Source organism: Phodopus roborovskii, unplaced genomic scaffold (assembly GCF_943737965.1).
Source record: "Phodopus roborovskii unplaced genomic scaffold, PHOROB, whole genome shotgun sequence".
Classification (NCBI taxonomy): Eukaryota; Metazoa; Chordata; class Mammalia; order Rodentia; family Cricetidae; genus Phodopus; species Phodopus roborovskii.
Genome location: NW_026126418.1, coordinates 70,364,831 through 70,381,979, shown reverse-complemented (window position 1 = coordinate 70,381,979; position 17,149 = coordinate 70,364,831). Strand labels below are relative to the sequence as shown.

Below are 17,149 nucleotides of genomic sequence, written 5' to 3'. Positions count from 1 at the left end.
TTTGGAGGGGTGGCATTGTTGGAGAAGTGTCACTGAATGTGGGAATTGGGGTTTCAAAAGGCTCCCACCATCCCCAGTGTGTTCTTTCTTCTTCCTTACAGATGAAGATGTGAGCTCTCAGCCGTTTCTGCCTCCATTTCTTCACTTTGCCATCAATGACTTCATCCCTCTAAAACCAGAAGCCAATTAAATACTTTCGTAAGTTGCCTGGGTCATGGTGTGTTGTTACAGCAACAGAAACACAACTGATACAGAACTATGGTAAAACCTTGGCCACTCCACTCAGGATGGAAATCATCCCTTTAACCAGTGTCCTCACTGTATATGCTACCTGCCAATGAACACCTCAGCATCTGTCTTGGTTATGGAGTGACTGAATAACAGAGCAAAGCATAAAATCAGTGATGCTGCTAACTCGGACATGCCAAAGAAAAGCTGTAAAGGCTTCAAGTAAAAAAAGGCAAAAAGCTTTTAGGTTAATAAAGAGAGAGCAAAAAAAGCAGAGCTGAGGTTTCTAAGATCTACTACAAAGAATGAATCTCCCACCAAGAAATTTACCAAGGAACCTGAACTCCACACTAGTCTGGCTGCGCCACCTCCAAGTACAAGAAAGGTAGTAGCCACAGGCATGGCAAGCACTTCCTTAGGGTAGCACATGCATTCAATTCTATGATTCAGTTCTACTAGGCTCTTGGAAGGCCTCTCCTGCAGACATGGAGCTACTACTGTACAGGAAATGAGAAATGGGTAGCACTGTCTGCTATAGTGTCACCAGCCCCTGTCATTAAGTTTCAGGGAGTTATGACAACAGCAGACCAACTCAGGCAAGTTTAAGGTTGTTCTGTATGACAGTTTATCATCACTGTCAACTTGACCAAGCTTGACTCATCTAGTGTCTGAGTGCTTTCCCAGAGAGCTCTGAATGTGAATGGCACTGTCCCTGCAGGCATGGAGGGAGGGAGGGAGGGAGGGTGTGTGTGTGTGTGTGTGTGTGTGTGTGTGTCTGTGTGTGTGTGTGTGTGTGTGTGTGTGTGTGTGTGTGTGTTCTGAATGGAGATGTGCTGAGCACAGGACATCTGCTGCAGGTACTATGAGAGCAGCTCCATCGCTGCCACCTTCTCCAGTTCGGATTATATCCGAACTGTGAACCAAGATAAACTCATCCTTGAGTTGTCTTTTTCAGGTATTTTATCACAGTAGAAAAGCAACTATAGTGGACCATGTAACTGTTTCTCCTTCTGGACACAGATGGAAGACATAGATTTGGTACTCTCTTGAAATCAATGAGAACCCCTCAAAATAAGCACAGTCTGGGCTGGTACAGGCTAAGAACAAACTAGTCATATGCCAAGGACCAATAAGCCAGTGTACAGGACAGCACTAGAGAGCTGTATCTATATTATTCAGGGGCAGAATTAAAATACAGCCAGCTATAAGAACAAGGTAATATGTGCGATACCCAGACAGCAAGACAAAACTGTCTTTGTGTTCAAAGACTCTTTAGCTTCCCTCTGTGAGTTATGATCTTCTATGACAATAGGGAACAGTATGCTGTGAAATCAGGGGCTTCAGGAACTGCATTCTTCTTAGAGCTCAGCCCCAGGTGAGGGTATTTCTCACCTTCATTCACCACATCTAGAACAGTGCCCATACAGCAGGTGCCTGAACAGTAGTGTTCAATTCAGCTGCAATGGGCAGGCTAGGTATGTCCTAGCAAAGAGTGTCCTGCCCTCAGGTAGGAACTGATTACAACTTAGTATCTTACAAATGCAGGTTCTTTCTCACACAGACACACTCTTACCATACTGGCTCTAACAGTACACTGGCAGTGGAGAGAGCAGAGCTCAGAACATTCCAGGTGACTGGGAGTGGCAACTGACAGAGAACCAATGTCTAAGAAGCCTACTGACTGAAAACAGCAAATAAGGCGATGTCACTCTCTAACCTAGAACACACAGGTAGGCGTCAATGGGGAGAAGAGCAACTGGCAGTTCGTCAGCTCAGAGTACTGTGACTCTTGTTGAAAAGGAACACAAGGGGGTTAGGCACTTTCCCGGCACAGCCATTCACTGGTGCTCCCTCTTATGTTGGGAGGCTAGTACTAGACATCCTGTTCTCTTTCATGAAGAGTCCCAGCACAAGTCAGCTACTTGCTAAAACCCCCAACTTAACAACATATCTGCAGCTGCTTCTCTACTGAGGAGGGGCCTGTGGCTGTTCTACCCACAATAGTCAAGCAAATCCCAGACCACACCCACACCTGGGCTGAGCCTGTGCCTGGCTGTCAATGGATCACAACTGTCACTGACGATTCCCTCTATTTCATTATTCATCTAGACCACTGCTCCCACCTTACTAACAGCAGCCTTGAAGAAATGACTCTGCTCTTCCCAACACCAGGCAATACCCCATGCCAGCCTCACTAAGGGGCTAGCCACATGGCCACAAGCAAGTTATTCCCTGTAATAGGAGGTACCTGATTGCTGAGCCCATGAAGTCTCATGCTCAGATGAAAAAGGCAGTCCGAATTTTCTTGAAAATACAGCAGTGTGAGGCTCAGTCATCAAGTGTCTACCAGATACTAGGTATCCAAAAGGAGTCTACAATTCCAACGCTGGAGAAAGGGGGACACAACTGGACATCCCTTGATACAGTGCATCAAAGAAGCCACCCAAAGGGCAATGGCAGATAAGACTATCTCTGCTTGTCCTTCATAGGACAGAGGGAGGGTTATACGTATGAAGTCGCGAGGCATCCCAGGCAAAGGGCTGGTGGGCACCACAGCACAGTCATGGCTCTAGCTTCCTTACAGGGCAACAAACAATGCAGGACATTTGAGAAAGCACCTCCAGTTCACAGGGCTGGAACACTGTGGCTACACAACCAAGTTTGGAGACAGGAGTTACTGGTTTGCCAGAACCTGCTAGTCAGGCCAAGAGATCCAGGCATTCCACTCACTGTCAAGTCTTCAAGAAGCCCAGCCCAGCCCTGGCCAGCAGAAGCTGACCCCAGCACCAAGCTTTCCCAGCCCAAGGAACTGCAGTGAGCTGCATCTCCCAGACAAGAGTGACTGCAGCAAGGGAACACCCGCACTGGGAGAAAGGCCTAGAGCAAGTTCCAGAGCCAAAGGACAGTGCAGCAAGCAGAAGGCAAAACAGACACACACTTCACCTCCCCAGTCCGGCAGAACCCTGACCTCAGGCCCGAAAAGCCCTGAGAACAGGGGATGGCCATGAGAGAGGTAGAGAAAGCTCTTGCTTCCACACCCATGCCTTCTCCCACAGTCCTCTAATGAGCACAAGGAAATCTGCAAAAGGTCAAGGTGAGGGAAAGACACAATCTAAAGGGGAGAGAGGAGGAGGGTGGGGCTTAAGTTCCCTTGGTTCAAACACAAAAAGCAAGCCAAAAGCAATAACTACTTTGAAATGCCACTGTGAGCCCTGCCCTGCATTGGAGACACCACGCACAGTTCTCATGAGGCACTGGAAATCTGCACAATAGGCAGAGATTGGAACCACTCTGGGAGATCAGTCTTGTGTCCACTTCAGAGTTTGATACACTAAAACCCTATAGGCTTCAGTAACTGCCCAAAGTAGGGCCAAGCTTGGGACAGACAGGTGGCTAAGCAGGCAGAGTGGGATAAAAGCAAGAATGGGAACAAAACAAGGGACGCCTAACTGGATACACACCAGGCTTTCAGAGAAGAAGGAAGAGCATGATGAGCAGTAAATGACTAAGACTTTTCCACAAAAAGAAATGAGACATGATTTGGAAGAACACATGCAAAGGCCCTTGGGAGACTACAATTCATTCTGTAAGATCAAACTGGCCAAAGAGGAGCAGGGGAGTGGGAACCCAGAGCTGGACAGTGAAGAACGCATACACTGGATGACACTTTGTCCGGTCTTGCTTTAAAATAATCCAGTCCTGCTGGGAGCAGGGTGCATGCTACTAATTCTAACACTCAGAAGGCAAAAGCAGGGAAATTATAAAATTGTGTCACCCAGGCCTGTCCAGCTCTACCCCTTCACCAAAAAGGAAACTGTTCACTGCAGGGTGAATGAAACAAGACTGTAAAATATTATGACTTATCAAGCTAAGTTACCGAATATTCTGTTTGCTTTTCTACTGCTGTGCCAAAACACCGACTAAAAGGAGCTTGGGGAGGAAAAGGTTTCTTTGATTTACATGTTACATCCATCATCTAGGGAAGCTGGGGCAGGAGCTTGAAGCAGCAACCACAGAGAAAGGCAGCTCCCTGGCTTGCTCCCTCTGGCCTGCTCAATTATCTTTCTTTGTTGCTGTTGTTGTTGTTTGTTTGTTTTTTCAAAACAAGATTTCTCTGTGTAATTCTAGCTGTCCTCTGGAACTTACTTCGTAGACCAAGGTAACCTCGAACTCAGATCTCCATCTGTCTCTGCCTTCCAAGCACTGGGGTTAAAGACATAAGCCACCATGCCCAGCTTCAACTACCCTTCTTATATAGTCCAGGCCTACCTGCCCAGGAATAACAGTGCCCACAGCAGGCTAGGCCCTCCTACATCAATTATTAACCCAAAAAAAAAAAAAAAAAAAAAAAGTACCACAGACATACCCACAGCCCAACCTGATGGAGGCTATCTTTGGTTAAGTTTTCTCTTCCCTTCCAGGTATGTCAAGTTGTCAACTGAAGCTCCTTAGACAAGAGTTATGTAATTCTTATTTCTGTGTATACTTGAAATTTCCCATAATAAAACCTTTTGTCTTGTTTCTGCAGGAAGAAGAGAAGATAGGAAAGACTGAGGAGGGCATTGGGGAAGCACTGTGTATCACCTGAGGACCACAGATGGAAGTAGACCCACCCTGTACCATACACCACAAGGCACCATCACAGCAACTCTAACAGGCAGGACTGCCAGTACCATTTCACAGAAACTAAGGTTGAGTAACAGATTCAGCTTCGTGCACACTGTTGCTAGAATGTGCTGCATACCAGTGATGGGTCTGGAATCATTCCCCAGAGAGATGGGGATCACTAGAGAGTGACAGATACCATGCCTTGAAATCTGGAAAGCACATTTCACTAGGAAGGAGATGCCAGTGATATGGCTGACCCTAAGAAGCAGCAGCCTGAGGAGAGGGTGAACAGGATGGGGTAAGAAGGCCAAAAGAGCTATTGATGGTTGTGAAGGCTTAGCCAGCATTCATAGGTGACATCAGGGCCTGGGCATAACACTAGATTCCACTGAGACAGCAGGGCTGACAGTGAGGCAAGACTTTCGATGTGGATTGCTTGTCTATGAGATCCATGACTAGCAAAGGACAAGTGTATTTCTTGTGGACACTGGGATCGGAGAGCTCTCAAGAGATCTAGGCTGGTAGAGGTAGTATGGTGGCTGGGGGATACGTGAACTGCAAAGCTGATATGATAGATGGCCCAGAAAGAGCTGAACGATGAGAAGATGCTCTAACTAATCTTCCAGCTCTTTTCCAGCCTGCCCACCAGGAAAAGACAAAATGACAAGAGACAACTACAAGCAATGATATGCTTCCTTCCCACCCTAGCAGAGGGGGAATGACATGGGCAGTTCAGGAAAGGAATATGCCCTTTTAAGTCTCTGGTTATCATCTACAAAAGGTTCTGTGCCTATATATAAACCACACACACCTTTTCAGTCCTGAAAAGACTGGAAGAGTACTTGGCAGAGTACTTGGGCAGCAGGAGTAAGGCCCAGCTTCCATCTCCAGCACAGCAAAAACAAAGGTATGGAGCGTGACTAAATGGAAGAAAGCCACAGGCCTGTTAAACAGCTGCAGCTGTCTATGGATAGGCCAGCTCTCTGTGTCACAGCAACAATAAGGTGATCATTTTCAGAAACCATAGCTAACAAGAACATTGAGATGTGGATCAGCCTGAAGCCTTGGGCTAGAAACCACTTCTGTTATGGGGCATGGCCTGATACTCATTAGCATTTATATGGACACATGGTAAGAGCCAAAGCACTGGAGAAGCTAGCTCTTTGAGGTAATTTTCCACTGAGCCCTCAAGGCGGCCTTGCTCTCCACTCAGATGCATAGAACATGGACAGCAGCTCTGCATGCTCCAGGAGGGGAGAGCAGGAGAGGTCCTCTCCAGCCCCCAGGAGGCATTCCCTCCCTACCTACAGGCATGCATCAATATTACTACTGGGCCTTTCCAGGTCAGAGGAGAAAGGACCTTGAGAGCACATCCATCCTGCCCAACCCTTTCGTCAGCCAAGGAAGACCAAGCAGCAGCATCAGATGGCACATGAGCCACCTGACTGCTCACCATCTAGTCATTGCAGATGAGTTACTCTTACCCTGGTGACAACTCTGAACCAGCAGCTGCCCAGAAGTGACACACTGGGAGTAATCCAAATGTTTCTTTTCAAATTGGCCTTTCTGTGTTCAACCTGTTCCTAAAGCAGCAGGCAGGCACACAGCATCCCCTGCAGCAGAGGAGCATGGGAGCAGTCACAATTCTAAACTCTGTGACAGACATCTTACTGAATCTCCAGGTGAATCCTCTATGGTTTGGACACTCCCTTCCAATCTCCTGCTCTGTGGTCTTCTCATCCCTCCCTGTGGCTTCTAAGGAAGCTCTCCTTGCTAGTGTGCCTCACAATTAACAACCCTCTTTGCCAAACTCCCAACCCCTCACTGCGCACCCCAGGTTTTAGAAGAACTGACCCTCATACTATCTTGCACTCATGTGTGATGATGGGTTGCTGTCCTTGCTCAGGCACATTGAAGAACTTCCAGAGACAATACAGATGCAATGGTAGGAGGCCTTGTGACAGAGTGGGAGCTATGACAGAAGGTCAGAGCATCCTGGAGTCTCTCCTCATTGCTGTTTGTGAATTTGGCACCACCAGCCTACTCAGATCTCCTAATTACCTATCAGAAACATGCCCAACTTAGAAAGCTGAGGAGAAAACGAGGAAGTTAGTCTCACACTCTGAGGAAATGGGATGTGAACCAAGGTGCTCAGGCCCTGGAGCTTACACAGGAAAGCACACGGCAGCGCTGCTGCACACCACAGGTGCACATGCACTACCATGTGCTGAGGACTTGCCCAGATCAAACTGTTATATGGGTAGGTCTGGAGGACTGCCCTGATTGTTAACTGATGTAAGAGTGTTGAGAGCACAAACCGACCATGGAAACCAAGTTTTCCTCCTCAAATCACCCATGGTTGCCTCCTCAAAGGAGGAAATGAATTCTTACTTTCCACCCAGAAGGCCAGAAGTGGATAGTGTTAATGACCTGATGACCTTTGCTATCTATAGAGCCAGATCAGACACAAACCCCCAGAATGTTTATCTCAGACTCTCCCTCCCTCCCTAGACACTTATTTTTAGCTTTGTTTATCATATGTACTTTATATTTATAGCTTTCTGACCTCTATGCTATAGAGACCACAACAGATCCTAGCCCCTTAAGCTATAGAATCCATCTTCATAGTCACATGTACTTTGTACTTTGAGTTGAGTTTAGATATAAGTATGCCTCCTTGTGCATTGGGGATTGTATTACATCAGGAAGGCTTTTTCCAAAATTGTACTGTGTTTAAATATGCTCACAGTAAACCACCTGGTGTCAGACTCTCTAGAAGTTTAAACTAGCACCAACTAAGTTTCCCTTCTTAACTCTCATGGTTTATTTCCCTACTAGCCTTGATGCTTGCAGGGACCCCCACATAGGAAGGCCCAGTCCACTGTGGGTGGTACAATCCCTAGCTAGGTAATCCTGAATTGTATAAGGAAGCTAGCTGAGTATAAGCCAGGCTGAGAGCCTACCAGGAAGCAACATCCTCCACTGTACTTTGCTGGCTACAAAGTGAGTTCCTTGGTCAGAGGAACTGCTATGTGGAACAGTAAGCAGGTCAGCCTTCAAGTTCCTGCATCAGCTTTCCTCAGTGATAGTGTGACTGGAGTGCTAAGCAGAGGAAAGCCTTTCCTGCCCTAAGCTGCTTCTGGTCAGTGTTCTATCATAGTAACAGATTCCTGGAGCTCCCTGGCCAACCAGCCTAGACCAGTCAGCAAGCTCCAGGTGCCATGAGAAACCCAACTCAAAAAACAATGGGGAGAGCAACTGAAGAAAACCCCCAGTGTCAGCCTCTGGCTTCCATGAGCACCTGTATGGACATGGACGGACACACACACACACACACACACACACACACACACACACACACACACACATGCACACACAAGAAATCACTGAAAATTCACAAAGGAGGCTGGTGGCTGGAAAAGTGACAGCTCCCACAGAAAACCTGCATCAGGTTCAGCAGCTCAAATCAGCCTGACTCAGTTCACTCCAGGATGCTTCCACCAAACTGTGACCCCTCCTAAGCACTGGCTGTGGGCCTGGTCCACCAAGAAAGGCATCCTGGATGACAACACTCACAGATGAAACTGCTAAACTCAGTCTCAAAGATCTTACCATCACCTACTAACTGACCTCTGCCTGACCTTCCCAAATTACCTTCCTGGATGTTAGTCCAGGCCCTCAAAGGCCCTAAAATGTTCTCTCTTCTAACAGTACAACTGGACTTCACAGGAGTGGCTGAAAATGAAGATACCCTACCACACTTCATCAAAAATACAAGCAAGCAAGCCACAAAGGGATCCTCAATTTAAATTCATCACAAAAGACTTTTATTCTTTCATTCCTTCAGAGGTTGTTTGTTTGTTTTGCTTATGCTCTGCTAAGCAAGCACTCCTCATTAGGCTGCATCCCCAACCCCTTCCATGGGTGAATTTGTATTGCATGTTCATTCTGCTTGTCTATCAGACTCCTTGCATGGTTTGGGGGAGACCCAACAAAGAACAGGATGGATGTGGTGTCTCCCCTCTGATATTTACAGCTGACCCTCAAAACAAGTCAGGGTTCCCACAGGAAAGGCTTAGTGTTATATATACCGTAAAACAACCCGAGACCTGTCAGCCCCAGAATGCAAAATCAGAAAGCACACTTGCAAAAAGGTAAAACTAGGAGGATCACACATTCAAGGCCATCCTGAACTGAAGGCCAGCCTAGGTCCCATGAGACCCTGTCTCAAATGCACACACACAAGATGCATGTGACAGACAACCATCCCAGTAATTTAAAGCTATGGAGTAATGAATACTTGGGGGGGGGGGGAATGTTTTTTTTTTTTTTTTTTTAATTTTATACCTAGACAGGATCTCTCCACATAGCCCTAGTTAGCCTAGAACTCTTAGAAATCAGCCTGCTTCTGCCTCTCAAATGCTGGAGTTAAAGGTATGCACCACCATATCAAGCCTAAAAACTTTCTTTTAAAATAAATCATTACCCAAATGATGTGACAGACTTTGATGATCCCCCATGGGAGGCCTCACTGCCTCCTGAAGAGTAGATGGGTGGTGGGATAAGGGGGTTGTTGAGGGGTATGGGTGGACTGAGGGAGAGGGAACTGGGATTGGTATGTAAAATAATTGGTATGTAAAAATTTTTTTTTAAACTTAAATTTTTAAAAAAGAGAGAAAAAAATTAAAACATTAGATCAGGTAGTGGTGGCACTGGGGAGGCAGAGGATCTCTGAGTTCAAGGCCAGATGAGTCTTACAAAGCAAGTTCCAGGACAACCAGGGCTATTACACTGAGAAACTGTCTCCAAAAAATAGATAGATAGATAGATAGATAGATATATAGATAGATAGATAGATAGATAGATAGATAGATAGATAGATGAGCATGAAAGATATTAGGAAAGTAGGAAGAAGTGAGGGAGAGAGGGAGGGGAGGAGGAATGAAGGCAGCAACAGCATCTTGCTCTGCTGCCTTTCCCAACTCAAACAGTTGGAGTCTATTACTCCCAGTAACACCAAGAAAAAGCAGAATCACTGTTGGCTCTTCTATGCAGATACCATGAGCTCTCCCCTAGTTCTTGTCTTAGAATCTGCAGATTCAATCAGCTTCTAATGGAAAATACCTCTCTTGTACTGAACATATACAAACTCTTCCTTGTCATTATCACCTGGGCAAGACAGTGCAGCAGCCATCCGTATAGCAAATACATGGTACTAGATATTATGTCACCCAGTGAAGGTGTGATGCACAGGGGAGAAGGTGGGCACCGTAGCACATGCTTCCATCCCAGCCACTCAAGAGGCTGAGGGAGGAGGATCACTTGGCAGATGCCTGGGCAACACAGCAAGAACCCATCTCCAAAAAGCACAGGAAAAAAGGAGAAGGTGATGTATATAGATAAATGCAAATACAGCATCAATTTATGTGAGGAACTTGAGCATCTGTGACCCCCTAACTTCAGGCACAGGAGTTCCTGGGATCAAACTCCTACTGGGACCACAGAGGACTTTAAACAAAGCAGCCTTCTGCCACAAACAAGTAGAAATCATCAATGTCTCAAATTAAAAGCCTGATGACAGGAGGCTGGAACCCTCAGAAAGGGACCTTCAGGACAAGTTCAGTCTCTCATGTCTGAGCATAACAAGTGACAAAGTCTACACTGACTTCTTTACAGCAGGGACAGCGCTGATGCCAATTATTTTCTGCCCAAGTGGAGAGAGCTTGTCACCCTTCTGCAAAACAATTATCTATAGGTGCGTCAGAGTCAGAAGCTCAGCTCTTTCCCCGAATCAGCATGGGGAAAGTGCTGCTCACAGCGATTTGACACCATTTCACTAAATTAGATTAATCTTTGAATGTGTTATTCTAACAATTATGCCAACTACCATGTAATTAATACTCCAACTGACTTTACAAAAATTAGGAAAACTCCCCCAAAGAAAATGAGTAGTCATTAGACATGCAGAAGACCTTTCTATGGCCAACAGCCCATCAAGTGGTGGTGTTAAAGCCTTTTCCCATGTCCTTCTATTCTCAGCTACAGCACAGAAAGCTGACATGGGCAAGATAACCAACTCCCCTTCACACATTACTGCACGAACTGCTTTACATTTCTTGAATAAAATGATGAATGGTGGGTGCTTTAGCAATTAAAGTCTCTTTTCAGTTATAGAAGCAAGAAAAACACATAATTAATGATTGGCCTCTTGCATGTCAACAGCTGGAAATGAGAATACTGGTTTTGTTTTCTTAAGGCTATTTCTTTAGTTTATTGGAGAAATATACATAAAGCACCCTCACCCAGGCTTTCTTCTTCTCTTCCAAGTTTTATGGATCTCATAATCCTAAGTCTTTCCCTAAGTAAGGTGTGGAAGAAATAAGTAACAGCCAGATTAGATGCCATGTTCTACTGTGGAAGTCAAGTCTCTTGCAGCCTAGCCATAGAACATTTGTACAGTTCAAAGCCAATCCACAAACAGCCTGCGCAGGAAAAAGTAAAACAGCTGATTAGCAATGTCTGCCCTGGAAGGAGCAAAAATGTATTTGTCTTCCCCACCTTTTGATAAACCATGGAAATGCATGTACACTAAATGAGAAAATAAATAAATAAATGTGTGTGTGTAAGATGTGGCCAAAGGGGAGAAATGTTTTCTAAATTGAAAACTTAACCAAATTTCAAGAAAACAAAAGCAAAGCAACCAAACCAAACTCAAACTGTAGTCCAGCTAGGAGCTATGACAAGTCAGTTCCCAGGGCTTCAGCTTGCTTGGCTTTAACACAAGAAGCTGAGTTCTTTTGCTGGTGACACAGGGGCCCAGTGAGAGTACACTGTGGCTTTACAAGCATATCACCACATATCAGGGCCATTCCTAAGACCTCCAAAGCTCCCCAACACTGGCTATAGGAGTTAGTCTATGAGAAGCTTCCATAAATATTTTAACCTGTAGCATTTTGAGGCAAGAGTTCCAAACACACATATTTATTTTCCTTTATATAATTTCCCCCTCCCTGGGACAAAGGCAAGGGCCAGAACTTGATTCCACAGCCAAACAATCTGATTTTTTTAAATTATGAAAGTAGCGTTGTTCAAACATAAATTGCCATCACTTCAATGAAAGGCCAGCCGAAATCGTCCCACTGAGAAGCTCTCATCACCTGGGCTCACTGCCCAATTGACACAGCAACAGGATTTCCTCATCCAAACACAGGATTTTCTGGAAGTCGAGTCCAGCCATGCATCTGCTGACCAGCTTCCACCCAAACTCATGTTCAGATCCCAGGCACACCCCCAGGAAAATAAGAAGCTTCCACAGGGCAGTCTAGAAAGCAGGGGGCTCTGGCCCCAGCAACTGCCACTGTTCCTGCCTAGTGCCTTCTACTCTGGGTGGGTATGTTAAAGTGGGTGTTGTCCCCTCCCACCAAGCTTCATTGGTAAGAGGGTTTGTCCTCAGCATGATGATGATCCGTTAAGAGGTGAAACCTATAAGAGGTCATTAGGTCAATGTCCTCAGAAGGGACTGGAGGATACCAGCCTCTCTGGCCTCCTGCCTGACAATGAGATCTGTACCACCTACTGTTATACTCTCTGCCACGAAGTCCTCACCAGAATCAAGCCAATGCAACACCTTGACCTGACGTCTCCCAAAACTAACTAAACCTCTGTTCTTTATAAAGTTAGTCTACCTCTAGTACTTCATTACAGTAGCAAAAACATACTAATACACTCTTCTTTTAGGAAATGGCCCTCTAGCACCAAGGAGAATCATTCCAATGAGCCAAGCTCAGACTCTCACACATTGATCCAATTAACCTTCTCCAATGACACCTACTACACAGGACGTGGCAGTCATTAGGAGCTCTCTAGGCATCACAATTCAGAAATCTGCAACTGGTAGGCCATCCTCTCTCCACCAGGAGAGTCTTAGAGCAACAAAAGCAAGCAAGCCCTGAGAAGCACCTGAGTGACACAACCATGCACATGTTGACCCTCATGAGCTCAGCTTTGAACCAGGGAGTCCCCTGACCATTTTATTGATCACTTTTGACACACTGAAGTTTCCTCCAACAGCAGGGTGCGTTTCTACACCTGGCACCACAGAATTTGGAGGAAAGGCCTTAAAGACAAATCATTATATTCGGAGTCCAAGTTCTTTTAGTCCCTGCTGACAACCATCTTTGTGAATCTCCAACTCTCACTTCAAACCAAATACTAAGATAAACCCACCAAAAAAAAAAAAAAAAAAAAAAACCACATAGCAGAAAAATTATCAAAACTCATCTGTCACCAAGACCCAAGAGGAAGAGGACAGGAGGGAAGGGAAAGGGTGAAGGGTGGACCTAGAGGAGCACAGCCATCCACAGGTCTCAGGAGCTATCCAAGTGTACTGAGGAGGGCTTCAAAATTTGTCCCTAAAAAATCTGCCAGTTTCCCATCAGCAGGAAACACATTGCATACAGCAGACAAGCAAACTGCTTCTGGGTTTGTGAGCCCAGTGTGATTCCTGCTATTTCAGATTATTGCTAGGTTCTCCTCTTCCAACTTTCCTGAGAGCCACGCCATGGACCTGCCCGTTCAATGATATCACAAAAGTCACACTCTGTAGCACATGCTAAGATGGGTGAAGGAAAAAGTGTAGCATAATCCAATCCACAGCATCCTCCAGATATTCCTCCACCACGACAGAAAAAAGACAATGCAATACCATAAAATAAAAAAATGTGAGTGGCCAAGCCTTCCCATTACTAGTCTTTAAACTTGTAACTGTCAGAACCTCCTGGTAAACTGAGGAAAGCTAAAACAGATGCACCTTCCTCAGGCAAAACTGCATACAGCACAGCACACTTGTGTATGCAACACACCATAGCACATTTCATATACTACCACAACACACTGTATGTGAACACTACATGTAACACAACACACTGTGCATGTACCATTCAGGGTTCTATAATTTGCTCTCCACACCCAATCTTCAGGATAAGACCATCTGATCTAGGATTCCTTTTCAAATGTAATTACTTGCGCATCATCATTAACTCCAAAGGCCTTACAGGGATGAAATATCACTTATAGGAAACCCTAAAATTCCAACTCTACAGCCCATGCAGACTCTCAATGCAAAAGAGAAGCTGGTCTCGTGCTCTGCTTTTCTGGGAGAAACACTGGGTTTTGTTCTATCAGCTACCCCTTACCTTGTTGGACCATTTGTATGCTTGCAGAAGTTGGCTATAGAGTGGTGTTTTATCCTGCACAGGGTCCAGGCTTAACAGTCCGCTGTTGTGAAGAGGATGGTTTTCGGACGGCTTGCCTACCAAGTTGCTCAGACGCTCCAGCTCACTAAAAGCAAAAAGAGACAATACATAAACCTGAATCCACTTCACTCCTTATGGCCAAGCACACTGCTCAAGGCTAGATGCCATCAAAAGTCTCTTAAGATGAGTTCTGGAAAAAGACTAGGGGCTAACAAGAGAATGCCTAAGAGTTTTCATTTAAAACATACCTGCCAAAACCAGGCATGGTGGCGAATGTCTTTAACCCCAGTACTGGGGAGGCAGAGGCAGATGGATCTCTGATAATATGAGGCCATCCTGGTCTACATATGGAGTTCCAGGCCAATCAGAGCCACACAGTGAAACAAACAAAACAAAACAAAATATAGCTGTCTCGTGCCATTCCGGGGGGGGGGGGGGGACAAAGCTAAGAACACAGAGAAGCAGTACGTTTCCCAGAAATTAGGATTTAACAACTCAGATCCATCCACAGCAGGGAGAAGTTCTGGGATCTTGCAGTGTTGGTATAACACTGCCTCTCATTCAGGATTTTCAGACCCACGTGCAGATCACTCCATTTGGCAAAGCAGCAAGTACCTGAATAAATCATTAGTTATCATTTCACATCGGGATAGATTTGTATGTGATGCTTCACAGATGGTAAAGCTTTAGGAAAACAAAGAAGAGATAAAGTAAACAAATGGAATGGGAAGACACCATCAAGGGGCTGTACCAAACAAACACACTACAGTCAGGCAGGGAAACTAGGGAGAAGCTTAGGAAAGTGAGCCAACAATGAAACCACACACTCCACTGAGGAAGTGGATTCTGAGGAAAATGTCCCAGCTGCCAACAAGACTCTGTGAACCACACCCAGGCTGCATCCAATCTAGAAACTTCAACCACCATCTTCCTGGCACTACTATACATTTAATAAATCAAAGTAATATCAACATGGCTAAAGTTTCTCAAGTAAAACAGGACTGTAACATCCCATTAGAAAACCAGAGGGGAAAAAAACTGAAGTGTGTGTGTGTGTGTGTGTGTGAGAGAGAGAGAGAGAGAAAGAGACGGTGGTGGTGGGTGGGTGGGGTCATGTACCCTCAAACAGGGCAAGTATTAACTGTTGCTGACACTGCAATCAAAAATGTGTACAAGTGTAATTTAAGGAGTGATACGGACTATAGGGGAGGAAAGGTACCCATGAATCCACAACATTTGTTCTTCCATCCTACCAGACCAAACTGGGGGGATGTGGGGAATCTTAGGGGTTAGCTGAGTAGTGAAGAACTTGCCTGACATGTGCAAGGCCCTGAGTTGGAACTAGGTACTGTGATGGGACATGAGATGGGAGAAAGGAACCCCAATCTATACAGAAATTCTAAGTGACTAGTTCACCAAATGCTGTTACTGTTAAGGTCAATTTCAGAAGTGAAAGGCCAAATTCCCTAAATTCTAAGACAAGAGAATATAAATTCAGGCAAACATGAAGTACCTACTAAGCTGGGTGTGGTGGCTCACACCTTTAATCCCAGCACTCAGCAGGCAGAGGCTGGCAGATCTCTGTAAATTTGAGGCCACCCTGGTCTACAAATCCAGTTCAAGAATAGCTAAGGATATACAAAGAAATCCTGTCTTGGGGAGTGTGTGTGTGGGGGGGGGAGAGAAGTAATGCCTACCAGGCATCTGACAAATGTCTTCTCTGTTAATTCTTTTCTCTGTGTATCCCTGGCTGTCCTGGAACTTCTCTGTAGACCAGGCTGGCATCAAATTCACAGAGATCTGCCCGCCTCTGCTTCCTGAGTGCTGGGATTAAAGGTGTGTGCCAGCACCACCCGGCTCAGTTAATTCTTAACACATTAATGAAGTTAAAAAAAAAAAAGAGTCTAGTAAGAACTAAAGTAAGTAAATATGTAATCCCAGGACCACAAATTAAGAATCATTAGGGACTAAACTACTCCTACATGCCTTTTCCATTGAGTCCTCTGAAACTGTGAACATAAATAAATTTCCCCTCAAAAGAAAAAGGATAGGAATGAGGAATTTGCCTAGTTAACAGACGTGAAATCAGGTCTCTATTGAGAAAGAGCTGAACAAAAGTCCAATGCTGAGAAGAAATGGAAAGAGGCAAAAGGTAATGGAGGCAGTGTGTGAGAGTGTGGTGAAGTGGATCTGATGAATTCCGGGATGTAAGGATGGGGACTGGAGCTCGTCGGATCAACCGGTACTCAGTTGGGCCAAGGACAGCGATAATGGGTAGTCTGGCCAGATGTGATGGTGCCCAAAGGCCTACAGGTGAGAAACCTGGTAAGATCAGCAAAGTGGAAGTTCCTGAAAAGAGCTCGTTTCCTCGTCAGAATAAGAGCGCCACAGCTGGGACCAAGGACCGCAGAGGACAACCAGGACCAAATGGCCAAGAGAACGAATGCTAGGTAACGGGACGGGGGTGACAAGGTGTCCCTATGGGGCTGGTAGGAAGCTAGGGGGGAACGAAAGAGACAACAGACTGAGGACAAGGAAGAGCGGCGTGACTGGGAAAACTGGCGTGGGATCCCGGCGGGTTAGGGGCCAAGACGGTCTTCTACCCGGATTCCTTCAGCCAGTACCTACTTGAGGTCCCGGTTGACCGAATGCAAGTTGTCCTGGAAGTGCGCGATGAAGGCTTTCTCGCGGCCCTCTAGCGTCTCCTTGTTGCGCATGCCATCCTTGAGGCAGTCGAACACCCTACTCACGCTAGACCGCAGTGCCTGGATGGCATTGATGGCCTGTGAGAAGGCCTCCAGGTTCACCCCAACACTCAGCACGTCCGCCATGTTGCAGCCGCCACAGCCGGCTTTCGGAAGCCTGCAGCCTGAGTGGCGCGCGGTACTTTCTGATGACGTCGTCATGGGAGACTTCTGGGATGTGTAGTTTGAGATGTGACCGGCCTCGAGGGTTAGCCGCGAAGTGTGGTCTCCATGTTGGGAAGTCAGGTTACCCTCGCCTTTTGCTTGATGGTGAATGACAAAGAAATACAAAAATTCATCCGAGCGGTGGTGGCG

The 17,149-nt window shown here is 45.9% G+C and overlaps 1 protein-coding gene across 2 annotated transcripts in view; it reads right to left on the bottom strand.

Moving 5' to 3' along the window:
• Positions 1 to 16,942, bottom strand: part of Med27 (mediator complex subunit 27) — a 168,034-nt gene extending 151,092 nt beyond the window's left edge. For both annotated transcript variants that reach the window (XM_051185031.1, XM_051185032.1), the window contains exons 1-2: positions 16,719 to 16,942; positions 14,031 to 14,175 (exon numbers count right to left, since the gene is read on the bottom strand). In XM_051185031.1, the coding sequence (XP_051040988.1) occupies positions 14,031 to 14,175; positions 16,719 to 16,921 (348 nt within the window). In that variant the 5' untranslated portion in view covers positions 16,922 to 16,942. The remainder of the gene's footprint in view (positions 1 to 14,030; positions 14,176 to 16,718) is intronic.
• Between the last annotated feature and the right edge of the window lie 207 nt (positions 16,943 to 17,149).